This window comes from Macaca mulatta, chromosome 4, assembly GCF_049350105.2.
Source record: "Macaca mulatta isolate MMU2019108-1 chromosome 4, T2T-MMU8v2.0, whole genome shotgun sequence".
Taxonomy (NCBI): Eukaryota; Metazoa; Chordata; class Mammalia; order Primates; family Cercopithecidae; genus Macaca; species Macaca mulatta.
In genome coordinates, this window is record NC_133409.1 from 149,490,258 (window position 1) to 149,516,080 (window position 25,823).

The 25,823-nt window shown below is 40.8% G+C and overlaps 1 protein-coding gene across 5 annotated transcripts in view; it reads left to right on the top strand.

Annotated features, from left to right (window-relative positions):
- The first annotated feature begins 2,525 nt into the window (after positions 1-2,525).
- MAMU-DOB (major histocompatibility complex, class II, DO beta) overlaps positions 2,526-25,823 on the top strand; it is a 65,996-nt gene continuing 42,698 nt past the window's right edge. Inside the window, 6 exon segments of one of the 5 annotated variants that reach the window (NM_001194682.3) lie at positions 2,526-2,711; positions 4,266-4,535; positions 4,972-5,253; positions 5,739-5,849; positions 6,103-6,134; positions 6,323-6,811. In NM_001194682.3, the coding sequence (NP_001181611.2) occupies positions 2,621-2,711; positions 4,266-4,535; positions 4,972-5,253; positions 5,739-5,849; positions 6,103-6,134; positions 6,323-6,358 (822 nt within the window). In that variant the 5' untranslated portion in view covers positions 2,526-2,620 and the 3' untranslated portion in view covers positions 6,359-6,811. 5 annotated transcript variants of the gene reach the window in all.

Sequence of the window (25,823 nt, forward strand, 5' to 3'; positions counted from 1 at the left end):
CTAAGGGTCATAGAATAGTAAAAGTTTGCACAATTGCATTTCACCTCTCTTTTCTGAATCCTGCTTAATTAACTTTAAAAACTCACTTACAAACCACTTCTTGCTCTTCTTAGTTATCAAATATATTTTCTTTCAACTCCTTTTTGACAGATCTTGTCTTGTTCTCAGCTGAGTCCATCACAACCATCTAAATGGAACTCCCTCATTCCCCTCTCTCCCCTGCTAATCATCCCGTCTTTGTTCTTTTATCTGAAGAAGTGTACCTTTCTTCCCCCAAGCCTTATGCTCGCTATCTTAGTCCATTTGTGTTACTGTAACAAGAAACACGAGACAGGGTAATTTATGAAGAACAGAAATTTATTTCTCACAGTTCTGGAAGTTAGAAGTTCAAGGTCATAGCTCTGGAAGATTTGATGCCTTGGCCATCGACTTGAAAAAAAAAAAGTAATTGCAGTGAACTTGTGGTTACCATGATATCCTGGGTTCATTCTTAATGTGCACAGTATAGGCAAATCAGGGCCACATTTCATGCTGAAAGATGATGTGAAATGATGAGTAAACATTGTCCTTTAAATAATAATAACATAGATGGTGGTTTACAATTTGCACTTTTGGTTTTATTTGCTTAAAGATAGTGTTTTACTGTCTAGGTTTTACTGAAAGAATACTTAACTAAACACTTCAGTCGAATCATTCCAGTGTAACAGTCCTCACAAACGAGAAGGCAGAAGGGCAAAAGTGCCAAGGTATTCCCTCCAGCCCTTCTATTTTTATTGATTGACTGATTGATTGATTAAGACAGGGCCTTGCTCTGTTACCCATGCTGGAGTGCAGTGGTGCATTCATGGCTCACTGAAACTTTGAACTTTTGGGCCCAAGCAGTCCTCCTACCTCAGCCTCCAAAGTAGCTAAGACCACAGGTGCATACCAGCATATTTTTTTCTTTAATATTTTTAAATTTTATTTAGACACGGGGGTCTCACTATGTTTTCCAGGGTTGGTCTCTAACTCCTGGCCTCAAGCAATCTTCCTTCTCAGCCTCCCAAAGTGCTGGGATTATGGGCATGAGCCATCATCGCTGCTGTCTCTAGCCCTTTTTAAGTCTCTAATCCCATTCAGGAGGCCTCTGCATTCATGACTTAATCACCTCCTAAATGGACCACCTTTTGATACTATCACATTGGTGATTAAGTTGCAACACATGAATTTTGAGTGATATTCAGACCACAGCATTTTGAAGAAAATTGTCCCTTTCTTTTCTTTTTTATCTTCAGTTCCTCTTTTCTACAGATGCCTTCCACTTCACTTGGAACCTTGCTAAGATCTCTTCTGTCTTAAAAGTTTGTTTTTCCAGAACACCAGAACTCATTCTTTCTGTCTCACTGTAACTTTGTACTCGTTACCAACCTCTACCCATTTCTACCCCTGACTCCCCAGCCTCTGGTAACTACTAATGTACTCTTTACTTCGATGAGGTCAACTTTTTTAGATTCCACATAAGAGTGAAATCACGTAATATTGTCCTTCTGTTCTTGGTTTATTTCACTTAACATAGGGCCCTCCAGGTTCACTCATGTTGTTGCAAATGACAGGATTTCATGCTTTTTTTTATGGCTGAAGAGTATTCCATCATGTATATATATCACATACCAATTACCCTGATTTAATCACTACACAATGTATACGTGTGTTGAAACATCATGCTGTACCCCATAAATATGTACAATTATTACGTGTCAATTTAAATAACCCAAGAAAAGTATTTTTTCTTGGTGTTGTTTTTTCTCAAGTGTATCCCATTTTTCTTTGTTTTCACTTTCAAAATTCTTGAAAGACTCTTTTAATCTGCTCCTTTTGTTTTCTTGTTTCCAATTCAGTCTTTTGAAATATGGCTTCTACCTTTAACACTCTGCTGTCCTCTTGAAGGTTATTGGTGCCCTACTAATCATAAAACACATTAATGCTCTCTTATATTGTATCCTGGTGAGCCTTTTTGCAGAATTTTATTATTTGAGAATTCTCTTTCCGTGGTTTTATTTATTTATTTATTTTATTTTTTTTGTGGTCCTTTTGGCTTATAGGAAACCGTACTCTCCAAATGTTCTCTCTGTCTTCTATTTCTTCTCTGATAATCCCTTTACTAAATCCTCTTGAGGCATATGCTTCAGAATGCTTAATTTACATACTCTTAATTCCTTCTTAATTTATACACTGCCTGTTGGCAATGTCAACACCCCATAGGGAGGGAGGCCTATTGGTCAGAACAGGCCAGGGAATAGAAGAATACATAATAAACAGTCTGCTTAGTTCTTCTAGGGCCCCATAATGTGTCGAATATATATTTTTGCTTCTTCTCCCAGCCCATTTTTAATATACCTAAATTACTATCAGTGATTCTGCAGGCAAACAATGGTTGAGTGGTATGACACAACTTTGTGAAAGTATCCTACCCAGTACCTGATGATGCAAAACTCTTCCATCTTGATTGGTTGTCAATCCGAGGAGTTTCCAATCCTGGGGAAGCCAGAAAAACACCTATTTATACTCTTAATGAGTACTTTTTGAAACCATTCTGAAGAGGCTGACGATTTTACTATCTCATTTTTTTGCTTTCTCCAGAATGGGTTCTGGGTGGGTCCCCTGGGTGGTGGCTCTGCTAGTGAATCTGACCAGACTGGATTCCTCCATGACTCAAGGCACAGACTCTCCAGGTAAGAACAGAGCAATTATTTTTTTCCAGTGCTTATGCAAGAGTTAGCATGGGGGAGTGATGCCTTTCCTTGTAAGTCCAGGCCACAGATCAGACTGGAAGTGGCTTTTGGTTTCAAAGAGCAGTGTTCTGCCCTTTGGCCGAAAAGTACTTCTTCCCTCTTTGCATGGGATGGACTTCATATACTAGAGTCACCTACTAAAGAGGGGTAGGGAGGCATAAAGAGGGAAACATTGTGTTTTGTTTAGGGTCCTTATTGTGTATATCAACCTCAGTCAGAGACTGGGCATGTTCAAGGCCTTGGCCTGGGTTCGAGCCTGCTGGGAAAAACCTGCAGTTGGCTGGGTCACAGAGGCATTCTGTGATTTTTCGGTCAGGACACGGAAAGAAACCTCAGTTGGGGTATATGTGGACAAATGAAACTGGAAACCAAGGTTGCTCCTTCTGTCATTTATTAAGCCACTATTATATGGTCAGAATTGTACTAAACAGTTTTGAGAAGTAAGAGATGTTGAATAGAATACATTGTCTTTGTCCTCAGGCTACCAGGTACAAGTTACTTGTCACTGTTATTTTTCTAGCACAGGTGACAGACGATGCAACCATGAAGCAATGTGAGACCATGAAAGCACATATTAATGAGCAGAAACAGGATGTAATGTGCTAAGAACAGAATCCACTTTGCATGTTAGTTTCATTAAATACAAAACAGGAACAAACCTGGCCGGGGGAGATCATCATTCTTAGAGAAGAGAAACCGCCCTGAGTCTATAATGTCCATTAAACAATACAACTGAAAAAAAAAAAATCAGCACAGATTTTCAATGATGATGAAAAATTCATATTTCCCCCTCTGGTTTAGACTACTAGAGGAAATAGAGAAGAATATACATGCTGAGAAACTGCAGGCTGTAACTTCATCTGACATTAGGTACTGAGTGAGGGATAAGTGGGGTTCACCCAGGAAGGTCATTCTTATGGCTCAGTTCAGAGTTGGAGGAGGCCTCTGAACTTAGGAATGAAAGTAAATTTACAACCCAATATTAATAGCAATTATCCTTCAAGTCTTGACTTAGATGCAGTTTCTTCGGGAAGTCCTTCCTGACTTACCTACATTATTAACCCCATTTGAATTTCCTTTTTATTGCAGCTGTTGCTGTTAAGTGCATAGAATTGGTTTAATTTTACCCAGTGAGTTCACAGCACATTGTAATTATTGGCAGTAGTACAAGACTCTCTCTTCTCTTCCGTTGCCTCCATTCTCATTCTCTCCCCTCCCTAGAGAATCCATTCTAAACATGTCTGGTATGTCTCTAAGTAGGAGAGTGGCCTTTAGAAATATGTAGCATTATTTCCCTTTATGTAATTTTAAAATTTAGTAAATATCATTGTGTGTTGAATCACATTCTGTTTCTTTTCTCACTTGACACTGTGCTTTTTGAGCATTCTGAGGTCAAAGGCCTCCTCTTAGATCCATGTGGTCTGACGTAACTTACCAGGCATGGGTTTTCCCAGAGGAGGGGGCTGGTTCATGGTCCCTGTTTTGGTTTTCCAGAAGATTTTGTGATTCAGGCAAAGGCTGACTGTTACTTCACCAACGGGACAGAAAAGGTGCAGTTTGTGGTCAGATTCATCTTTAACTTGGAGGAGTATGTACGTTTCGACAGTGATGTGGGGATGTTTGTGGCATTGACGAAGCTGGGGCAGCCAGATGCTGAGCAGTGGAACAGCCGGCTGGATCTCTTGGAGAGGAGCAGAGAGGCCGTGGATGGGGTCTGTAGACACAACTACAGACTGGGCGCACCCTTCACTGTGGGGAGAAAAGGTGAGGTCTGGTGGGGCTCAGGAATGTCCCCCATGTGAACCTGGCCACAGCTCTTCTTCCTTGTAAGCAATTTTCTGCTTTAGGATAAATGGTTGTCTGTATAGATGTTCTGGCCCCAGCTGTGATGCATTATCCTCACAAGTCAGCCACTGTGATCTTGGTCTCAGACCCCCAGGGTTCTCAGTTCTCAGGGACTTCGAGGGCTAGTGTACTCTCAAAGAGAAGCAGTAATCGTGGGAGTACCTCAGAAGTCTAAATCCTCCTGGCAGACACTGACATACCCCGTTACTGAGCCTGGGGGCTGAGACTTGCCCATACTTTGTGTTCGCCTGGGTGATCTGGGAAAGAGATTGACATAGTGATGGTCCCTAAAGAATCTCCTGTCCCAGCTTGATGGTTTTCTTCCACAGCGTCTCATTTTTCTCTCCCTTCCTAGTGCAACCAGAGGTGACAGTGTACCCAGAGAGGACCGCACTCCTGCACCAGCATAATCTGCTGCACTGCTCTGTGACGGGCTTCTATCCAGGGGACATCAAGATCAGGTGGTTCCTGAATGGGCAGGAGGAGAGAGCTGGGGTCATGTCCACTGGCCTTATCGGGAATGGAGACTGGACCTTTCAGACTGTGGTGATGCTAGAAATGACTCCTGAACTTGGAGATGTCTACACCTGCCTTGTCCATCACTCCAGCCTACTGAGCCCCGTTTCTGTGGAGTGGAGTGAGAATTAGTTTCTAGTACTCTCTGGGCCTGACTCAGGACTATACTGACTCAATACAGAGCCTGTGTCACTTCTGCATTTATCTTGGTCACAGCATGAATTATTCTTTCCCTTGATCTGAGACAGTCACAGAAACCGGAGTCCTTGGGTTAGGGTGGGAGAAAACATGGTAGATATCTATCCTCATATCTTCCAAGAAACAAGGAGGTCTAATCACCTCATTATGTGCTTCCAACCCTATGAACTCGTGTCCTCCAATTCTTTGGTCTTAGTATTCAAGAGGCATTCTTATGGGCTGTAAGAATTAGTAACAGATGGCTGGTAACTCCATGGGTGCCAACTTTGGTTTCAAAGAACCATTTTAAAATTTATTTATTTTTCTCTAGCTAGCATTGGATTTGGTGTCTAGTACAGATTCTGGGATTTCAAGAAGATGCTTTAAATATTGGGATGTTTTTACTAATTTAAGACCTGTTTTCCATAGGAGTTCAGTCTGAATATTCTTGGAGAAAGATGCTGAGTGGCATTGCAGCCTTCCCACTTGGGCTAATCTTCCTTCTGATGGGAATCATCATCCAGCTTAGGGCTCAGAAAGGTAATGAGCCTGTGAGGAGTGCCCTGCCGCCTGTCCCAGACCTTCCCCACTCCCACCTTCCCTAACGTCAATGATCTGAGGCAAGGAAAGCTGATTGTACCTCTCAGGGATCACTGGGATAATTTTTTTCGGAAGCTAGAAACAGAGGATAAGCAGGAAGAGTGCTGACATTGCCAGTCATTTGTTCTTCCCTCAGGATAATCATATTGGGTCCTAATTGGGGCAATCCATTCTTTTCTCGATTTCTTTCCAGGATATGTGAGGACACAGATGTCTGGTGATGAGGTAATATCTCTTTTCCCTTGTCTTTGAGTGGCAGATCATTCTCCCGGTTCTTTGGCCAGAAGGAGATGCCATGGGGGTAGGGAGGAGTAAGGCTGGTGCTGTCTGGACGGGACTGTCCCCTGAGTCTCTGGAACGGCTATGGGGAGTGGTGAGGCTGCCTGCTGAGACCCTCATCACTGTTCCTCCAGGTCTCAAGAGCTGTTCTGCTCCCTCAGCCATGCTGAGGTCCTCACTGAAGCTTCTCTCCCTGGAGCCTGAAGTAGTGATGAGTAGTCTGGGCCGTGGGCGAGGTAAAGGACATCCATGAGGTCAATGTTCTGGGAATAACCTCTTCCCTGATCCTTGGAGGAGCCTAAACTGATTCTGGAGCTCTGTGTTCTGAGATCATGCATCTCCCACCCATCTGACCTTCTCCCTTCTACGTGTATATCATTAATCCCCATTGCCAAGGACACTGTCCAGAAACTCCCCTAAGACCTTACTGCTTCCAGCTCCAAATCATTTACTTTTCTGTGGTCCAGCCGTATTCCTATAAGTCATGATCTCCAAAGCTCTCTGTCTTCCAACTGCAGTCTCCACAGTCTTCAGAAGACAAATGCTCAGGTAGTCACTGTTTCCTTTTCACTGTTTTTAAAAACCTTTTTGTTGTCAAATAAAATGGAGATACAAAAAATGTACCGTTTAGTGAATGATTGAAAGAAACCCCCTGTAATCAAGTCCAGGAACAGGACTTTGTCAGCTCCAGCAGAAGTCCCTGTGTACGTCAGGCCAATCATAGCCTCTCCCTCCCCTCAAAAGTGACCGTACGCTGACTTTATTGTGACCTCTTTCTTGTCTTTGTAGTCTATTCCCCCAGCGATGTGTTCCCGGACGCCACAGCTTAGTTGTCTTTTACGTCTCTTGTACTTCACTGGTTTCTCCCCCATCAACCTTTTTTCCCCCTTATGATTAATCTGTTGAAAAGCTCGAGCCATTTGACCTGTAGAGTCTCCCACACTCTGGACTGTGCTGGCTGCGTACACACGGTGCGGTGTAACACGTCCTCTGCCCTCTGGGCCTCCTGCAAATTGGCATCTGGAGGTAGAGCCTGGATCAGTCTCTGGTTCGATCTTTTCCTTTGGAAAATCTGTACGCGGTGTTGTGGCCTTTCACCATGAGACACGTAATTTCCACCTGTTTCTTTTTGTGATGTTATCAACCATTGATACTAATTGCTTAGTCTGTTAATTTATTGGGGATTGCTGAAAGGTGATATTCTGTCATTTTTTCTTCATTTATATGCTTTATTAATGCTACAAAGAGGCAGTTCCCTTCATTTACTAGTGGGCTACTCAGTGGTACAGTGGAAAGGCAGGATCAGTGTTCGACTCTCCTTTTATTTACCAATTTTCAAATTAACAACTTGGTTTCCCACTACTAATAAAATCTATAGATGGCCAATCAGGTTTTACTTTTCATTCTTAAAATAATTATAAACAGAAGGATTTAAATGTTTGATAGGTTTTACTCTATTGCAATTTTTATGCTTGTTAAAGCTTATTGCTATATTTTTGGTGAGTGAAAACTTCTTCAAGTGGCTAAAAATGAAACGGAGTTCTTTTGACACAAAGTTCTTTTGATAATTTCTTTGTTATCTGGGATGACAAGATGTTTCTGGTTCATCCTGTTCATGTCTTGCCCAGACCTGGAGGCAGCCATTTTTCCAGAAGTCCCTGGTTTAGTTTAGTGGGAAATTACATTTAAGACTATAACCCAGCGTTAGGGTGTTTTGTGCTGGCGTCACCTCAAAAGTGGCGTCAAGGGAGTTGCCACAAGGAAGTGCCTCAAACCATCCTGAGGTGGTGTGGGTTAAGACTCAGAAAGAAGCGCTAAATGCCAGGGTGATCAGTCCAAAGCATTTATTCGGGGAATTTACCTTCAGAGGGCTTTAGGAGTCCTCGCAGACAGCAAGAGAAAAGGGATGTTCTGCCTAGGTATGTCTGCAGCGAGGGGGTTAGGGTTTAGAGTTTATATGAAGGTTTAGGGCATCTGGCTCAGGGCTGGGACAAAGTTTCAGTGTTTAGAGTAACAACCTAAATACGTTTATCAGTGCCTGGGCGTGTTCAAGGCCTTGGCTTGGGTTCGAGTCTGCTGGGAAAAACCTGCAGTTAGCTGGGTCACAGAGGCATTCTGTGATTTTTTTGGTCAGGACATGGAGAGAAAGCAGGGAGAGGGGCAGTGGGGGAGCCTAAATAGATAGGAGTGGTCATTGTGTCTGGCCTGATCAATGGAAAAAAACATTTATACATGTATACATTTTTTAAAAATCAGTCGTCCGAGCACGGTGGCTCATACCTGTAATCCCAGCACTTTGGGAGACCGAGGCAGGTGAATCACGAGGTCAAGAGATTGAGAACATCCTGGGCAACACGGTGAAACCCCGTCTCTACTAAAAATACAAAAATTATCCAGGTGTGGTGGCAGGTGCCTGTAGTCCCAGCTACTCGGGAGGCTGAGGCAGGAGAATCGCTCGAACCTGGGAGGCGGAGGTTACAGTGAGCCAAGATCGTGCCACTGCACTCCAGCCTGGTGACAGAGCAATACTCCGTCAAAAAAAAAAAAAAAAAAAAAAAAAAAGTCAGTCTTTTCTATATTACATCTGCATCTCCTTTCTTTTACACCAAGAACTCTGGTTTTCAGGGACGCAGGGAATGTCCATACTTATTTGCTTTTCCTGGGTTAACACAGACAGCAGTCTAAGGATAATAACCCTCATACTAAAACCACCAAAATCGCTACTGAAAAAGGTTGAAATTCTTTTTACCTACTTTTTCCCTATTACCTGTGTTCTCCGTTTTTACCTATGTTCTCCCCCCGTTTCTAATTGAACTGTATCTATACTAATTGATCCTGTACCACTGCATAGACTACTTGCTCCCTTATTAGTCTTAGTTCTGTGAGTAGAGAGATGTTTAACGCTCACCATCATTCCTTACGTGGATATCCCTGTCATGTGGTGGCTTTCAAGGTGTGGTCCGTGGATCCCTGGAGGTCCCTGGGACCCTTCAAGGGGCCTATGAAGTCAAGCTATTTTTGTAATAATACTAAGATGTTATTTGCCTTTTTCACTGTATTATTTACATAGTGGTACAGAAATCTATGGTGGTCACGTGAAACTGTTAATGCCTGAGCACAAATCAAGGCGGTGACACCAAGTTGTACAGGTAGTCATGTTCTTCACTGCCATAAGCTTACGGTAAAACAAACAAACAAACAAACAAAAAGCAAAAGCCAGTGACCTTGATGAAGCAATAAAATCATTAGTTTACTGTGTTTTAAACCTCAAGCACACATCTGTTTAATAATCAGTGTAAGAAAATAGGCAGCATTTCTGGTGCATAGTGATGGAAAGGCAGTTGTCCTATGGAAAAGCTATTGTGTAATTGCGTGAGTTGTGAGTGAAGTTAAACATTTTTTTTTAAAGTGGGTCATCATTTTCCTTGAAAGAATGACCGAAAGGCACTCTGTGATTATTCAGACTTGGGTATTTGGTAGAAATTTTCTCAAAAATGAACAAAATGAGCCTATCCCATCAAAGAAAATAATATTGACAGTGGAAATTGGAATTTCAAGAGAAAATTAAAAGTTTGGAAAACTTATGTGTGCCACAGCTTCTCACTACTTAAATATTTTTTCTGATGAGCTTGGTGGTGGTATTAACAAATATGGTTTAAAAATATTTTAATAAAATATGTCAACACTTTAAAGATCTGCATAACCCCATGAACCAATAATTTACAAATAATCAATGCATGATACTGCAAAGTCATGCATAGAGGAAAAGATCCATTTAAAGATAGACTAGTGAATTTTAACATAACAGAGTATGAAAAGTTAATTGATAAGGTTTCAGATTCCACACAGCAACTAACCTGTAAGAATCTGCCATTTCTCGAGTTTTGGTGTCTTATCAAGGAAGAACAGTTACAATAGCTGAAATGGCTATTGAAACTTTCCTTCTTTTTCCAATTGTGTATCAGAGTGAGGCCAGATTTTTTTTTTTTTTGTAGTTTAGCCAAAACAACATATTGTTACAGCTTGAATGTAGAAGAATATATAACCAAGCTAGCTTTATTAAGCCAGACATTAAAGAGATTTTTACAAATGTAAAATAATTCCTTTTTTTCACTATATTTTTTGTGCTGGAAAAGACAGCTATTTTCCATAAAAGTATGTTGTTTATGTTAACATGTAATGGGTTTGTCATTGTTATTTAATAACAAATAAACAAATTAATATAAATGTCACTTTACATGACCCATGTAAACTAAAGTTTCTTGGTGTTCTCAATAGTTTTACGAATAAAAAGGAATCCTGATCCAAAAGACTTATAACTACTGATGTAGTCATCATGACTGTTTGAAATTATTTCTGCTAGGTGCCTCAGGAAGGCTTAGGAAAGTATCTTAGTTTGTATGAACTGCTATAACAAACTACCAGAGACTGGGTGGCTTAAAAACAGCAGAAATGTATTTTTCACAGTTGTGGAGGCTGGAGGTCTGAGATCAGTGTGTCAGCCTGGCAGGGATCTGGTGAAGGCCTGCTGGCAGCATCTACTCACTAAGACCTCACGTGGCAGAAGGAAAGGCAGCTCTCTGGAGTCTCCCTTATAAGGGCCCTAATCCCATTCATAAGGGCTGCACCCTCATGACCTAATCACCTTCCAAAGGCGTCATCTCCTGATACCATCACCTTGGGTGTTAGGGTTTCATCACATGAGTTTTGGGAAGGCACATTCAATCTACACCAGAAAGTTCTTATACTTCATAGTTGAAAGTCAGTTTTGTGGCTATAAAAATCTTGATTCTATTTTCTGCTGAGTATCTTAAAAAGTTACCATATTTTCACATAACTGCTATCAAAAAATCTGATGATAATCTAATTAATAAGAAGTCATTGCTACTTTTGCTGAGTATCCAGATGGTATTTTCTTTTTCTTTAGTATCCACAAATTTTATTGAAATGTATCTTGGTCGGGAGGAGGGCAAGATGGTCGACGAGATGCAGCCAGGTGGAACAGCTCTCAACGAGGAACCCAGATGACTAGCGTGCTCCTAACAGATATTCAGACAGAAGGCACCTAGAGTGGACAGAGGGAAGACATAGAAGCTGGGCCGAAGGGGGAGAAAGCTGGGAACCTTACATAGGGCTACAGCACATCCGGACTCATTCCTGTCCTCCAGTGACTCCAGGGAAATGGGTGAGTTGAACTGGCAAGGAGCAACCCACTGTCACCATGACCTCTGGAACCATGGCAGGAGGAGACTCATTGACCACCGTGGACACTTGAGTTGGCAGGGAGAACTGCTTAGAGAAGTGGTAGGGGCAGCAAGCCAGCTGCTGTGGAGCCTAGAGGATTCGGTGCAGGAGCATCTGCAGTGGAGCATGGCCAGGGATGGCCATTTCCCTAGGCTCAACTTACTCCCACAGGAAACATTAACCCTAGGGGAACTGTTGGTCCTGAAATCTATAGGGTGGTCTTGCCCATAAGATGGGTCTGGTTCTATCTGAGCACCCCTTGGTCTTCTGGCCTCTCCTGGGGCCCCAGCCTGGCCATATCTGCTTGCAGGGCAGCCTCAGGTGCCCTGTGGGCCTGCACCATAGCTTCTACACTGGTAGACCATGCCTGATCAGTGAGTGGAGAGCTCCAACGAGGAGGCCCCTATGACCAGGCACCAGCCTGCATGCTCCCTCCCAACACTGCAGCTTCCTCTGGGCCCACAGCAGCTCCCCGCATCACTTTGCTGGTACATGTCTGCTGGGTAGATTTTGTTTTCCTTGCTTCACCAGCATATAGGAGTGCAATTCACCCCCCACTACTCTCCTGATGACCGCCATTGTAGACAGAGCCTTGGTGGGCACAGAGTCAACCAGCCCCACTCCCTCCATCGTCCCACCCTGTGCTAACACTGTGCAGAGAACAGCAGATCCTCCCCAACCTGAGTGACCACTCCTGCACAGAAAAGGCACACAGACCTGCATTTGCCAATGCCCTACGCGTGAGCCAACACCACCTCCTGTGTGACCACACACACAGTTGCCAGCAGGGGCCCTGCTTCCCTTCCTACAGCTGCATTGCCTCTGCCACTGTGGTGGATGCCTGCAGGGAGGCGGGCACCCTGGCACCCACTAGTACTCTGCTGCAGCTGCCACTACTGCTGCTGCTGGCACACTCAAACAAGGACAGATCCTGCTGTCACTGTACTATGAAACATTTTGGCTGACACCACTCATTGGAGTGTGGTGACCAGTGGTCTGGGAGCACTTTGGACTGCACCACTCCCGCTGCACCCCCAACCCCCTCATCACAGCAGATTCCTAATTCTGAGGAAACACAGAACAAAGTCAGGGCCCCATATAAGTCCCAAAGAATTACAGCATGCAGTCCAGGAGTTGGGAGTGGAATATTGGCCAAATAAAATCTTCCAGAAATGAGGTCAGTTGGCTGAATCCACCTTACACCACAATCAGACCCTCAAAGTCATCAAATAGGATAAGTAAAAAAGGTCATCAATCTCAAAGATTAAAGGAAAATAAGCCCATAAATGAGAAAGAATCAGGGCAAGAACCTTGACGACTCAAAAAGCCAGAGTGCCTTCTTTTCTCCACACAACCACATCATCTCTCAAGCAAGGATTCTGAACTGGGCTGAGATGGCTGAAATAACAGAAATATAATTCAGAATAAGGAGAGAAATGAAGATCATTGAGCTACAGAAGTACATTGAAACCCAATCCAAGGTAGCTAAAAACCATGATAATACAATTCAGGAGCTGATAGATAAAATAGCCAGTATAGATAAGAACATAACCAACTTGATAGAGCTGAAAAACACACTACAAGAATTTTATAATGCAATCACAACTATTAATAGCAGAATAGACCCAGTGGAAAAAAGAATCTCCACGCTTCAAGACTGGCTTTCTGAAATAAGACAGTCAGACAAGAATAGAGAAAAAAGAATGAAAAGGAAGGAAGAAAACTTCTGAAAAATATGAGATTATGTAAAGAGACCAAATCTATGACTCATTGGTGTTCCTGAGAGAGATGGGAAGAATGAAACCAACTTGGAAAATGTATTTCAGTGTATCATCCATGAGCATGTCCCCAGTCTAGCAGGAGAGACCAACATTCAAATACAGGAAATGCAGAGAACCCCAGTAAGATACTTCACAAGAAGATCATTCCAAAGGCATAAATTATCAGATTCTCCAAGGTTGAAATGAAAGAAAAACAGCTGGCAGCTCGAGAGAAATGCCAGGTCACCTACAATGAAAAGTACATCAGACTAACAGTGGACCTGTCAGCAGAATCTCTACAAGCCAGAAGAGACTGGGGGCCAACATTCAGTATTCTTAAAGAAAATAAATTTCAACCCAGAATTTCATATGTGGCCAAACTAAGCTTCAAAAGTGAAGGAGAAATAAGAACCTTTTCAGAGAAGGAAATGCTGAGGGAATTCATTACCACTAGACTTGTCTTACAAGAGCTCCTGAAGGAAACACTAAATATGGAAAGGAAAGACTGTTACTAGCCACTACAAAAACACACTGAAGTACAGAGACCAGTGACACTATAAAGCAACCACATAAACAAGTCTGCAAAATAATCAGCTAACATCATGATGACAGGAGCAAATCCACACATATGAATACTAATCTTAAATGTAAATAGGCTAGTGCCCCAATTAAAAGGCAGAGTGGTAATCTGGATAAAGGACCAAGGCCTATTGGTATGCTGTCTTCAAGAGACCCATCTCACATACAATGACACACATAGGGTCAAAATGAACAGATGGAGAAAAATCTACCAAGCAAATGGAAAACAGAAAAAAGCAGGGGTTGCAATACTAGTTTCAGACAAAACAGGTTTTAAACCAACAAAGGTCAAAAAAGACAAAGAAGGGCATTACATAATGGTAAAGGGTTCAATTCAACAAAAGGTCTAACTATCCTAAAAATATGTACCTCCAAAAGAGGAGCACCCAGATTCATTAAGCAAGTTCTTAGCGACCTACAAAGAGGCTTAGACTCCCATACAGTAATAGTGGGAGACTTTAACACCCCACTGACAATATTAGATAGATCATCAAGACAGAAAATTAACAAAGATATTCAGGACCTGAACTCAGCTCTAGATCAAATGAACCTGATAGGTATCTGTAGAACTTTCCACCCAAAAAAGACAGAATATACATTTTTTCTCATTGCCACATGGCACATACTCTAAAATCAATCACATAATTGGAAGTAAAACACTCCTCAGCAAATGCAAAAGAACATGACTAACAATCTCTTGGACCACAGCACAATCAAATTAGAAATCAAGACTAAAAGTTCACTCAAAACCATACAATTACATGGAAATTAAATAACCTGCTCCTGAATGACTTATGGGTAAGTAATGAAATTCAGGCAGAAATCAAGAAGCTCTTTGACATGAATGAGAACAAAGATACAACCCACCAGAAGCTCTGGGACACAACTAAGGCAGTGTTAAGAGGGAAATTTATAGCACTAAATTCCCACAACAAAAAGTTAGAAAGATCTCAATTTAACAACCTAACATTATAACTAAAAGAACCAGAGTACCAAGAGTCAACCAATCTCAAGGCTAGCAGAAGACAAGAAATAACCAAAATCAGAGCTGAGTGGAAGGAGACTGAAACACAAAAATGATTCAAAAGATCAATGAATCCAGGAGCTGGTTTTATGAAAAAATTAATGAAATAGATTGAGTGCTAGCTAGACTCATAAAGAAGAAAAGAGAGAAGATTCAAATAAACACAATTAGAAATGACAAAGGAGATATTACTACTGATCCCACAGAAATACATACAACCATCAGAGAATATTATGGATACCTCTATGACATAAAGTAGAACATCTAGAAAAAATGGATAAATTCAGGGACACATACACCCTCCCAAGACTGAACCAGGAAGAAATTGAATGAATGAACAAACAAACTAATAATGAGCTCTGGAATTGAGTCAGTAATAAATAGCCTGCCAACCAAAAAAAAAAAAAAAAAAAAAAAAAAAAGCCCAGGACCAAATGGATTCATAGCTGAATTCTGTCAGGTGTATGAAGAAGAAATGGTACCATTTCTGCTGAAACTATTCCAAAAAATTGAGGAGGAGAGACTCCTACCTAACTCATTCTATAAAGCTAGCATCATCTAAATACCAAAACCTGGCAGAGACACAACAAAGGATGAAAACTTCAGGCCAATATCCTTGATAAACATTGATGCAAAAAATTCTCAGCAAAATACTGGCAAACCAAATCCAGCAGCACATCCAAAAGCCCATCTACCATGATCAAGTAGGCTTTATCCCTGGGATATGAGGTTTGTTCAACATATAAAAATCAATAAATGTGATTCATCACATAAATAGAACTAAAGAAAAAACCCACGATTATCTCAATAGATGCAGAAAAGTCTTCTCATAAAATTCAACACTCCTTCATGTTAAAAACTCTCAATAAACTAGGTATTGAAGGAACATACTTCAAAATAATAAGAGCATCTTATTATTACCTATTAATAATCAATAATTAATCAATAGGTAATTATTAATATTAAATAATATTAAAAATATTATCAAAATTTTTAATAATATTAAAATAATATTTAATAATATAATTTTATTGTATTATTCAATAACAATATTTATTATTGAATAATAATAAATATAATATTTATTATTATTCAATAATAACATTTAATATTAAATAATATTTAATAATAATAAATAAAATTAATCAATAATATTAAAAATAATAACTAATAATACTTAATAGGTAATTAACTATCTATTAATTATTATTAAATATCATTAATTATTAAAAATTAATTAATAATTAATAATTATCTATTAATAAGAACATCATATTAATATCTATGACAAACCCACAACCAATATCATACTGAATGGGCAAAAGCTGGAAGCACTCCCCTTGAAAACTGGCAGAAGGCAGGAATGCCCCCTCTCATTACTCCTATTCAACATAGTACTGGAAATCCTTGCCAGGGCAATCAGGAAAGAGAAAAGAGTAAAGAGCAGCCAAGTAGGAAAAGAGGAAGTCAAAGTATTCCTGTTTGCGGACGACATGATCGTGTATCTAGAAAACCCCATCATCTCAGCCCAAAAAGCTTCTTAAGTTGATAAACAACTTCAGCAAGGTCTCAGGATACAAAATCAATGTGCAAAAATTACTAACATTTCTATACACCAACAACAGTCAAGCCTAGAGCAAAATTAGGAATGCAATCCCATTCACAATTGCCACAAACAGAATAAAATACCTACGAATACAGCTAAGCAGGGAGGTGAAAGATCTCCACAAGAAGAACTAAAAAGCACTGCTCAAAAAAATAAGAAATGACACAAACAAATGGAAAAACATTGCATGCTCATGGATAGGAAGAAACAATATCATTAAAATGGCCATACTGCCCAAAGCAATTTATAATTAAATGTTATTCCTATTAAACTACCATTGAGATGCTTCACAGAACTAGTAAAAACTATTTTAAAATGCATATGGAACCAAAAAGGATACATAGATACAAAATAAGGACATGAAAACATGTGCAATGTCATTAGCCATTAGAGAATTACAAATTAAAACCACAATGAGATTTTACTATATACCTATCATGATGGCTAAAATAAAAAGTAGGCACAATACCAAGTGCTGGTGAGGATGCAGAGAAAATAGATCACTCACATTTGGCTGCTGGGAATGTAATATAGTACAGTCACACTGGAAAATAGTTTGGCATTTTCTTTAAAAGCAAAACATGCAACTACCACACAACCCAGCAATTGCACTCCTGAGCATTTATCCCAGAGAAATGAAGACTTACGTTCAGAGAAAAATCTGCACATGTATGCTCATAGCAGCTTTATTCAGACAAAAACTGGAAACAAACTGTAGTATATCCATACTAGGAAATACTACTTAGCAATAAAAATAAACAAACTGGATATAGGCACCGCGACCTGGATGAATCACTAGGGAATTATACTGAGTGAAAAAAAATTGCAAAATGTTGTCTACTAAATGATTCCACTTATATAACAGTCCTGAAATGCCAAAGCGATAGAAATGGAAATTAATAGTTGCTGTGTTAATGAAGAAGTGGACACGGGAGGGGAGTGGCTGTGGCTACAAAAGGGTAAAATGAGGGATATCATAGTGATGAAAACGTTCTTTATTTTAATTATATCAACGTCAATATCCAGACTGATAATTTACTGTAGTTTACAAGATGTTATCATTAGGGGAAACTAGGTAAAATGTACATGAGGTATCTCTGCAATATTTCTTAAAAGTGCCTGTGAATCAACCATTGTATCAAAATAAAAAGTATAATTTAATACAACATCTTAACATTTTCAACAAAACTAAGTGTCAAAGTATCCCCATAAACCTCAAATACAAATTGGTGGAGACAAACCACTAATAGTTGCACGTTATTAATTTTTCCTGTTTTGGATTATGTCTTTGGTGTCAAGTCTAAAAGCTTTTTGCTTAACCCTAGATCCTGAAGATTTTCTCCTGATGGTTTTATGACTTTATGTTTTACATGTTAGTCTTTGATCCATTTTTATTTCTTCCTTTGAAATCTGCATGGCTTTTTTTTTTTTCTTGCCCATTACACTGTCTGAACTTCCAACACTATGTTGAATAAGCATGGCGAGAGTGGACATTATTGCTTTGTCCCCGATCTTTGGGGGAAAAATTTCAGTCTTTCACCACTGTGTTAGCTGTAAGATTTTTTGCAGATGCTCTTTATCAAGTTGAGGTAGCTCCTCTCTATTTGCATTTTTCTAAGCATTTTATCATGAATGGCCATTGAATTATGTATTCTAAAACCTCATATATGTACATTATTAACTTGGATTACGCTTTTAAAAATAACTGCCTTTTCTACTGGTTGTCAAATGAGCGTATTCTTTCTATTTAATGCCTACATGAAATCTTTAAATATGGACTCTATGTCATATATTTAGTCCCTTTCAGGTTTCCAACATAAAGTGATACTATTTCAACGACTTAAGCACTTATTTCGGCTTTATGCCTCATGTAGTTTAGATTTGTTATGAGTTTGCACTTACATTTGATTCCTTTTTATACTCCTAATGTCTTTTTTTCTTAAACAAGTGGCTTACATATTTGGACTCACAATATTTATACATCCTCTGTCAACAGGGGTACATGTCCTTATGTTTTAAAGCACCTGCTTCAGAGTCCTGTTGTGTTACACATTTCCTCTAAAACAAACCCTCCATGTCATTTGAGAGCCAACCCTGCTTTTCAAGTTATTTAGGCTGCTGTAACCTCCATTAATAAAAGATTCAAAAGTCATAATTGTGTGATTCTTTAGGAATTATCGAAAAAGGCAATCTGATTTATTTTCCAAACATCCTGAATCTGAAATAATTTATCAGAGTTTATTTCTGTGCTTGGAAATCTTCCTTTGATGTCAGCATTTGCAATTTTCTTACTTAGCTTATATAGCTAAGTAAGAAATGAATTGCTTTTGTTGATTTCTTAGTACATTCTGTCCATCAGGTACATTGAGTTGTTTAGAATTGTTTTGAGTCAACAGTGTAACGAGCATCCAAAATCTTGTATAGTCAATTTTCTTTGACTATTGTGCAAGAAGGTCAATTTCTATTTCCTCTGTTGACAATATCCTGAGCATTATACAATCGCAGTGATAATTTAGCAGAAGAGTGTTAACATTTTAACCTAAAATAATTGATTTTGTATTAAACAAATTCTGATGTAGGAATATATTTAATATTAATTGTACAGAATTCTCTATAAATCTCATAAACATAGTAGCTTTTTGAAGGGGATTAAAAATTAAATTATCAAAATTTTCATTTTAGAAAATAAAAATGTAGGTCTTTTTTCTTTTCAAAATTTTCCTATTTTAATATTTAAGATTATTTTTCATTTTTTAAAAAAGTATATGTGACATGGTTTAAAACATCAAATACAGATGGCCCCTGACTTATGATGGTTCCAGTTAAGATTGTTCAGCTATGACGGTGTGAAAGCAGTACACATTCTGGAGGAAATGTACTTCAAATTTAAAGTGTCGATCTTTCTCTGGGCTAGTGATAAGTGTTATAACACTCTCGCCTGACGCTGAGCAGCAGCAGTGAGCCACAGCTCCCAGTCAGCCACGCTAGTGTAAGTGTTCTGAGCATTTTGAAGGTAGGCTGGGCTAAACTATGACGTTTGATAGGTTAGGGGTTTTGAATGCATTTTCAACTTGCAGTGGATTTATCAGGACACAACCCCATCTTAAGTCAGGGAGCATCCGTATTTCTACAAGGCTTGTTATGCAAAACAGCTGACCACACTGCCTCCCCATTCCTCTTTCCGGACAGAAATGTTAGTAAATAGTCCCATTTTACAAGTGAGAAAATGGAGGCTTAGGGAGGTTAATTAACGCACCCAAGTTCATATGGGTAGGAAGCGATGGAGCTATGATAAGAACTCAAATCCATATGGCCCCCAAGCCTGAGCTTTGAGCTATACTGCTTCTTACTTACAGGATATATTAGTTTCCTATTGGTGCTGTAACAAATTACCACAATTTAGTGGCTTAAAACAACAAAAATTTATTGTTGGACAGTTCTGGAAATTATAAGCCTAAAATGAGTCCTATTAAATTAAATTATTTGGCCTAAAACTGTCTTTGTACTTTGAATTCCTACATAGTATACTGAAATCTAACTTAGTGTATAAGAAAATTGTACCTTAACTTTAGGGCATATTCTTGTAATAAATAGCTGAGTCTCAGGCAAACACAGCAACCAAGCTTCAGGCAATCACAGGTGGCCAACTGATCAGACCATGATCAAAGAAGGCAAACACTGCGATGTAAACAATCAAGCTACTTCTGTATACCACTTCCTTTTTCTCTCTATAAATATTGCCTGCCCCTGTTGTGGAGTGGAGCTCTCTGTACCTCTTCTGGTCCTGTATGCTGCTCAATTCATGAATTGTGCTTTGCTCTAATAAATGGTGCTGAATTGAATTTGTTCAAAGTTTTTCTTTTAACACTTGTACAGGGCTAATCAAAGTGTTAGCATGTCTGTGCTCCCCTTCTGAAGGCTTTAGAGGATAATCTATTTTTTGCCTTTCCAGCTTGCAGTGACTGGCTACATTCCTTGGCTTGTGACCCCTTCCGGCAGTCACTTTCCTCTGATTTTTGCTTCTAATATCACATCTCCTTCTTCTATTCTCCTGCCTTTTTCTTTCACTTCAAAGGACCCATGTGATTACATCAAGACCACTTGGCTAATCTAGAATAATCTCCCCATCTCAAGATCCTTAATCTAATCACCAATGCAAAGTCCCTCTTGCCATGTAAGGTAACAGATTCACAGGTTTCATAGATTCAGATATTTCAGGGTGGCAGTGGAGGGCATTATTCCATCTACCACACAGAGTAAAATTTCATCTGGATGACCCATAGGCCCTATAAATACAAAATATCTAATATGGAATGTTCTCTTAAGCTGTCCCTTCTCGATGACTGGAATTACTAACCACTTGGTCTCCCAAGTATCTTCTGCTCTCGCCTTCTCCTCTCTCCCATATACAATGGATGAGGACACATCATGCCGCATCTGCTCCCTCACATGTCTCTGATCCTCTCTCTAGATCCCTGATCCTACTTTCATTTGAGCCCTATCATGTCTGGTCTGTATTACTCTAACAGTCACCCACCTGCTTTCTCTGCTTCGATTTTGTGCTCCTCTAACCCACTCTTCCCACCAGAGGAGTCTTCCTAAAACATGAAGCTGCCCATGACCCTTCCCTTACCATCAGTCTGCATGCTGGTCCTACCGACTGCAGGTCAAAGACCCAAGTCCTTAGCCTGGTGTGTGAGGCATCCGTCCCTAGCCCTCTGCTTCATCTGTTCCCCGCCCATTTTACCAATTCCGAATGACTTTCACTTCCCTTGAAGGCTGTCCAGGTGTCCAGGCCTCTCGTGCTTTGTTAGACTTGGAAGCCATTCTCCATTTGCCCTCGATCAGCTTGAATGTCATTTCCTCTAGAAAATTTTCCTAATTGTTTGTGACTTCAATGTCTCCATTTTACACACACTTCTGCTGAGCCCCTTTGTTTGCTAATATGTCTCCTGGGTGGTAAGCAGGACTCCATGTCTTATTAATTTTTTCCGTCTCTGGAATTCAGCCACTGTCTGTCACACAAGTGCATAATGAGTTACTATACCAACATTTTATAGCCATGTCCCCTGTACAGCAGTTCCCTGGATCTCATGGCTTCTTTTTTGATTTGCCTTGTTTGTTACCAACTTCCATCAGTAAGACAATCTATCCAATCCTTGTCCCTTTTGCCACATCACATCCTCAGGGCAATAACAAAGTTGTTAAGCTTATGCACCTTCTCCACTTGGAGCAAGGCCTCACCATGTCAGGCCTCCCCCTGATTCTCCTCCCTGCCTGGGATGGCAGATTTTGCTCTAGTGAGTCTCCAGGCCGTGAGGTCTCCTGCCTTTTATGTTCTGATCTGGGTGGTGAGCTGCAGCTGTAGTCCTTACTTGTCTGTGCTGGCCTTTAGAGACTTTGTACTCAATTTGGAGGAACTACTCTTGATGGATTGTAAGTGAGAGGATTTCCTGGTCTCCCTCTGGTGTCCACCAGAAAACCACATTCTCTGCTTTTCAGCGTTGACTGCTCCTACTTATGTGATTTCTAAGAGTAAGATCCTATGGACCATCCCTGGCAGCAGAGAATTCGCTCAGGATTTTGCCTGAAGCTGCACTTCCGGGGTCTCGCTTCATCAGAAGACTTCTTCGTTTTCATCACTGGCCCAGCGATGAACGAGTAACTCTTAGGGTTTGACTCCAGAATGTGCTGGGGGAGGGGAGGGTAAAGTAACGGGGGAGGGAGTCAGAGTTGTAGGTCATCTGTGGCTGGAGTTTTGCATCCCTAATAAACGGGAAATGAACTGAAGGAAGACTGAGTTTTCACGTCAACACGAAGGACACCATTACGATGCTAGATTAATCATCAAATAAAATTCCAGATGGAAAAAGTTCAGAAACTTAATTTAGAATTTGAGTCCCGCTCTATTGTACAACGTTCCCAGCCATTGCTCCGAGGATGTAACGTGGACTTTCACCACCAGATGGCGACCGAGACCGTAATTTAAGTTGGTTTTCTCCACTTCCTCTCACCTGAATCCCCGTGAAAATCCCCAGTTTAACGAGGGGCTTTCCTCGCGTAACCTTCCCTTCTGCTTCCTCTCTCACATCACCTCAACCTGCGAGACTCTGAAAGGGATAATGCGGATTGGGGGGAATACGGAAATTCAGGGAAGGGAGAAAGGGTGGTGTGAAGCTTTCCAGACCAGCCAGACAGAAATAGCATACCAATAGTGGTTTAGAGCACAGACGCCAGAGCCTGAATGAGTAATTTAAACAGCCCTACTATGTAATCGTTGTGTGCATATGCATCTCTCTCTCTCTCTCTCTCTCTCTCTCTCTCTCTCTCTCTCTCGTCTGAGACAGGGTCTCACTTACTCTGCCCCACATCCTGGAGTGCAGTGGTGCAATCATGGTTCACTGTAGTCTCAACCTTCTGGGCTCCAGTGATGTTCCCACCTCAGCCTCTGAAACCACAGGGTCTTGAACTCCTGGGCTCAAGTGATCTTCCTGCCTCCACCTTCTAAAGTGCTGGGGTTACAGGCGTGGGCCACCCTGCCTGTCTGCTGTTTAAGTGCGTAGAAGAATGCCTGGCACTCAGTAAGTGTTACATATTTATAAAATAAATTGAAATTTTATAACACTACACACATGTTGTTTAGTATGCTATAAATAGAGACATATTTAATGAGATGTCAACATATATCATGTTAATGGATTAAGTAAGTTTGAGAATATTAGAGAAGAATGATAATAGATCAACGAAGGAGGCTGGGGCACAGTGGCCCACACCTGTAATCCCAGTACTTTTGGAAGCCGAGGCAGGCAGATCACTTGAGGTCATGAGTTCGACAGCAGCCTGGCCAACATGGTGAAACTCCATCTCTACTAAAAATATGAAAAGAAATTAGCCGGGTGTGGTGGTGCGCAACTGTAATCCATGCTAATGGGGAGGCTGAGGCACGAGAATCGCTTGAACCTAGGAGGCGGAGGTTGCAGTGTGAGGAGATCACGCCACTGCACTCCAGCCTGGGCGACAAAGCAAGACTCCGTCTTCAAACAAACAAACAAGACAGATGAAATAGGGTTTGAGTATGTAGTCTGTTCTCAACACGAGATAGTAAAAAGTCTTTGCTTCCCTTATATTCTGCTAATTAACTCATTTGGTACACATCAATGTATAAAGCCTTTAACTTCTATTTATTCTTTTCCTTGAAAAGCATGCGGAATGCCTTCTCAGGACTCTCCCATTTTTTATTTGTGAACACCCACTGGCGTTCCTGGATAAGAGCTTGCAAAAAGGTGTGAACGCCCCTATACCCATGAGCCCCTGGGGCTCCGCACTCTTTCCAGCCCACATTTGACCTCAGTCAAGTTTTAATGATTCCAGCTGAATTCTTCTTACCAGTGCCCAGCTGTACCTGCCTTAGGTAAGCAAGCACTCAGGCAACAACTCTCCTAGATTTCAAGCCAGTTGGAAGCTCAACCTCAGCTCTGTGATGGGTTCAAAAAAATTGCAATCTTGCAACTTGTCTGATTTCTTTCTTGTTGCAAGGGAGCATCATTGTTTCCAGTTCTCTGCATCCCTAAGCAGAAACCAGAACTCTGTATAAATGTTTTTAAATGGAGACTTTGAGAAAAAGTGCCTGAGAAACCAATGAGATCCAGGAAGAATGCTTCCAGCACTAACATGAATGGGGCTTGGCCATACAGATAGAAGGGTTGGAAACTCTTACACCTTGATTTAAACTCTCTATGCATATTCTGAGCACACTGGGCAATGTACTACTTACTAGGCTTGATTTGGATTCATGGCTACTACCTCCCATAAAATGATAGGTCTTCTATTTTAGTACGTGAGATCAATCTTATTGCCTCAATCAATCTTATTGCTGCTATTTCTGTTAAGCATAAACAATGATTTGGGTCATGAATTTTAATGGAGCTTAAATTCCTTTGTGCATCCCAACATGTAATCCTCTTACTTCTGGCTATGAACTTGCTACTGCCAAGATGGATGCCATGAAAAAAAGAGATCTCATCAAAATTGTCACAGAGAGATGGAGGACCTCTGCGTAGTTGGCAGGGTGGTGGTGGCCATGTAACTAGCTGCGTGGTGAGGAGCAGCCCTTGGGGAGAGCCCAGGTAGCCCCAGGAGAAGCAGAAATAGAGAAAAGTGAAAGACTGAGGTGGAAAGAACATGACGGACAAGAGCTCTGCATGGCCACATCACCAGCAGTCTTGTTATTACAATGAGGACGAAGGGACTGAAAAGAGGGGAAGAGATGGCATTCATTAAAGAACAGTGCTCATTCATACAGGGCAAGCATACATGTGGCCTTTTCTATCTCTATCTGAAGACATGGCTTACTGTAACAGGAACTATCATGGGCATTGGACGGCTCTCTCACGGTGATCCCATCCTCCTCTACATCCCAAACTTTTTTTGAATGCATTTCTGTGTTTTGACTTCCTCTCTCCCCAAAGTTCTTCTTAACTTCTGAGTATGACTTAGCTTCCGTATTCTTTGACATATCTGAAACCCCTAACTTCCTCTCCTCTGTGGTGTAACTCACATGGCTTCTTCATACCAGGAGGCACTGCCTGAGTACGACCTCATATTATGAGGATGAAATGCCCATGAATCCTACCAATCTGACAACAACCAGTGTTTGTCTTCTCTGACAAAATACAGGTGCCACATATTCTGTAGGAAAAGGTGGTGTTGAGGTCAGAACTTCCCTGTGTCTCTGTCTCTCCCTCTGGTTCTGGAAACGTTGAGAATATGAGTGAAGGGAAAAAGGTGGGCACCATGTGGAGGCAATTTCCTGGAGGCATGGAACAATTTTGGGGGCATGAATGCCATGGGCAGGACATCAGGGCCCCAAAAGGGAAATACACAGTAGTTTCTTTGGACTTCAGTGCTCTCTGTTATAGTTATGGAAGCCACAAGTGCAGAGGAAGGGGAGCTGATTCTGTAAAAAGAAGTTTATTCCTACTTTAAAAGATGCTTTTCTGACTATCTTCCCACAATAGAGCTGGAGGATCACAGGGGAAAGCTATGGTACTCAATTACGGAAAATGATGTTGGGCGCATCTAGCATCACAGAAGCTTTAAAGGACACAGTCATCTCAGGTACCTACAGATAAGGAAGAAGTACCGTTGAGAGTACCTACTCGTATTCTTATTCATGGAAGCAAATCCCTTCAGGAATCAAATCATTAGCTGCTGGTAGAATGTTTCTTTTGGCTCCTGTCTCTCCTGAGCTCTTAAACACAGAATTTTTTGTGTGTGCCTCTGCTTTTGGGACCTCTGCTCCAAGAATAAGACTATATGTGTGTAGGTGAGTTTGCTCACCTATACAGGGAGATGGCGAATCACTGAGCAGGACACAGAGGCATGGGTTGAAGGGGTGAGATGTACCTTAGTTTAAAGGGAGG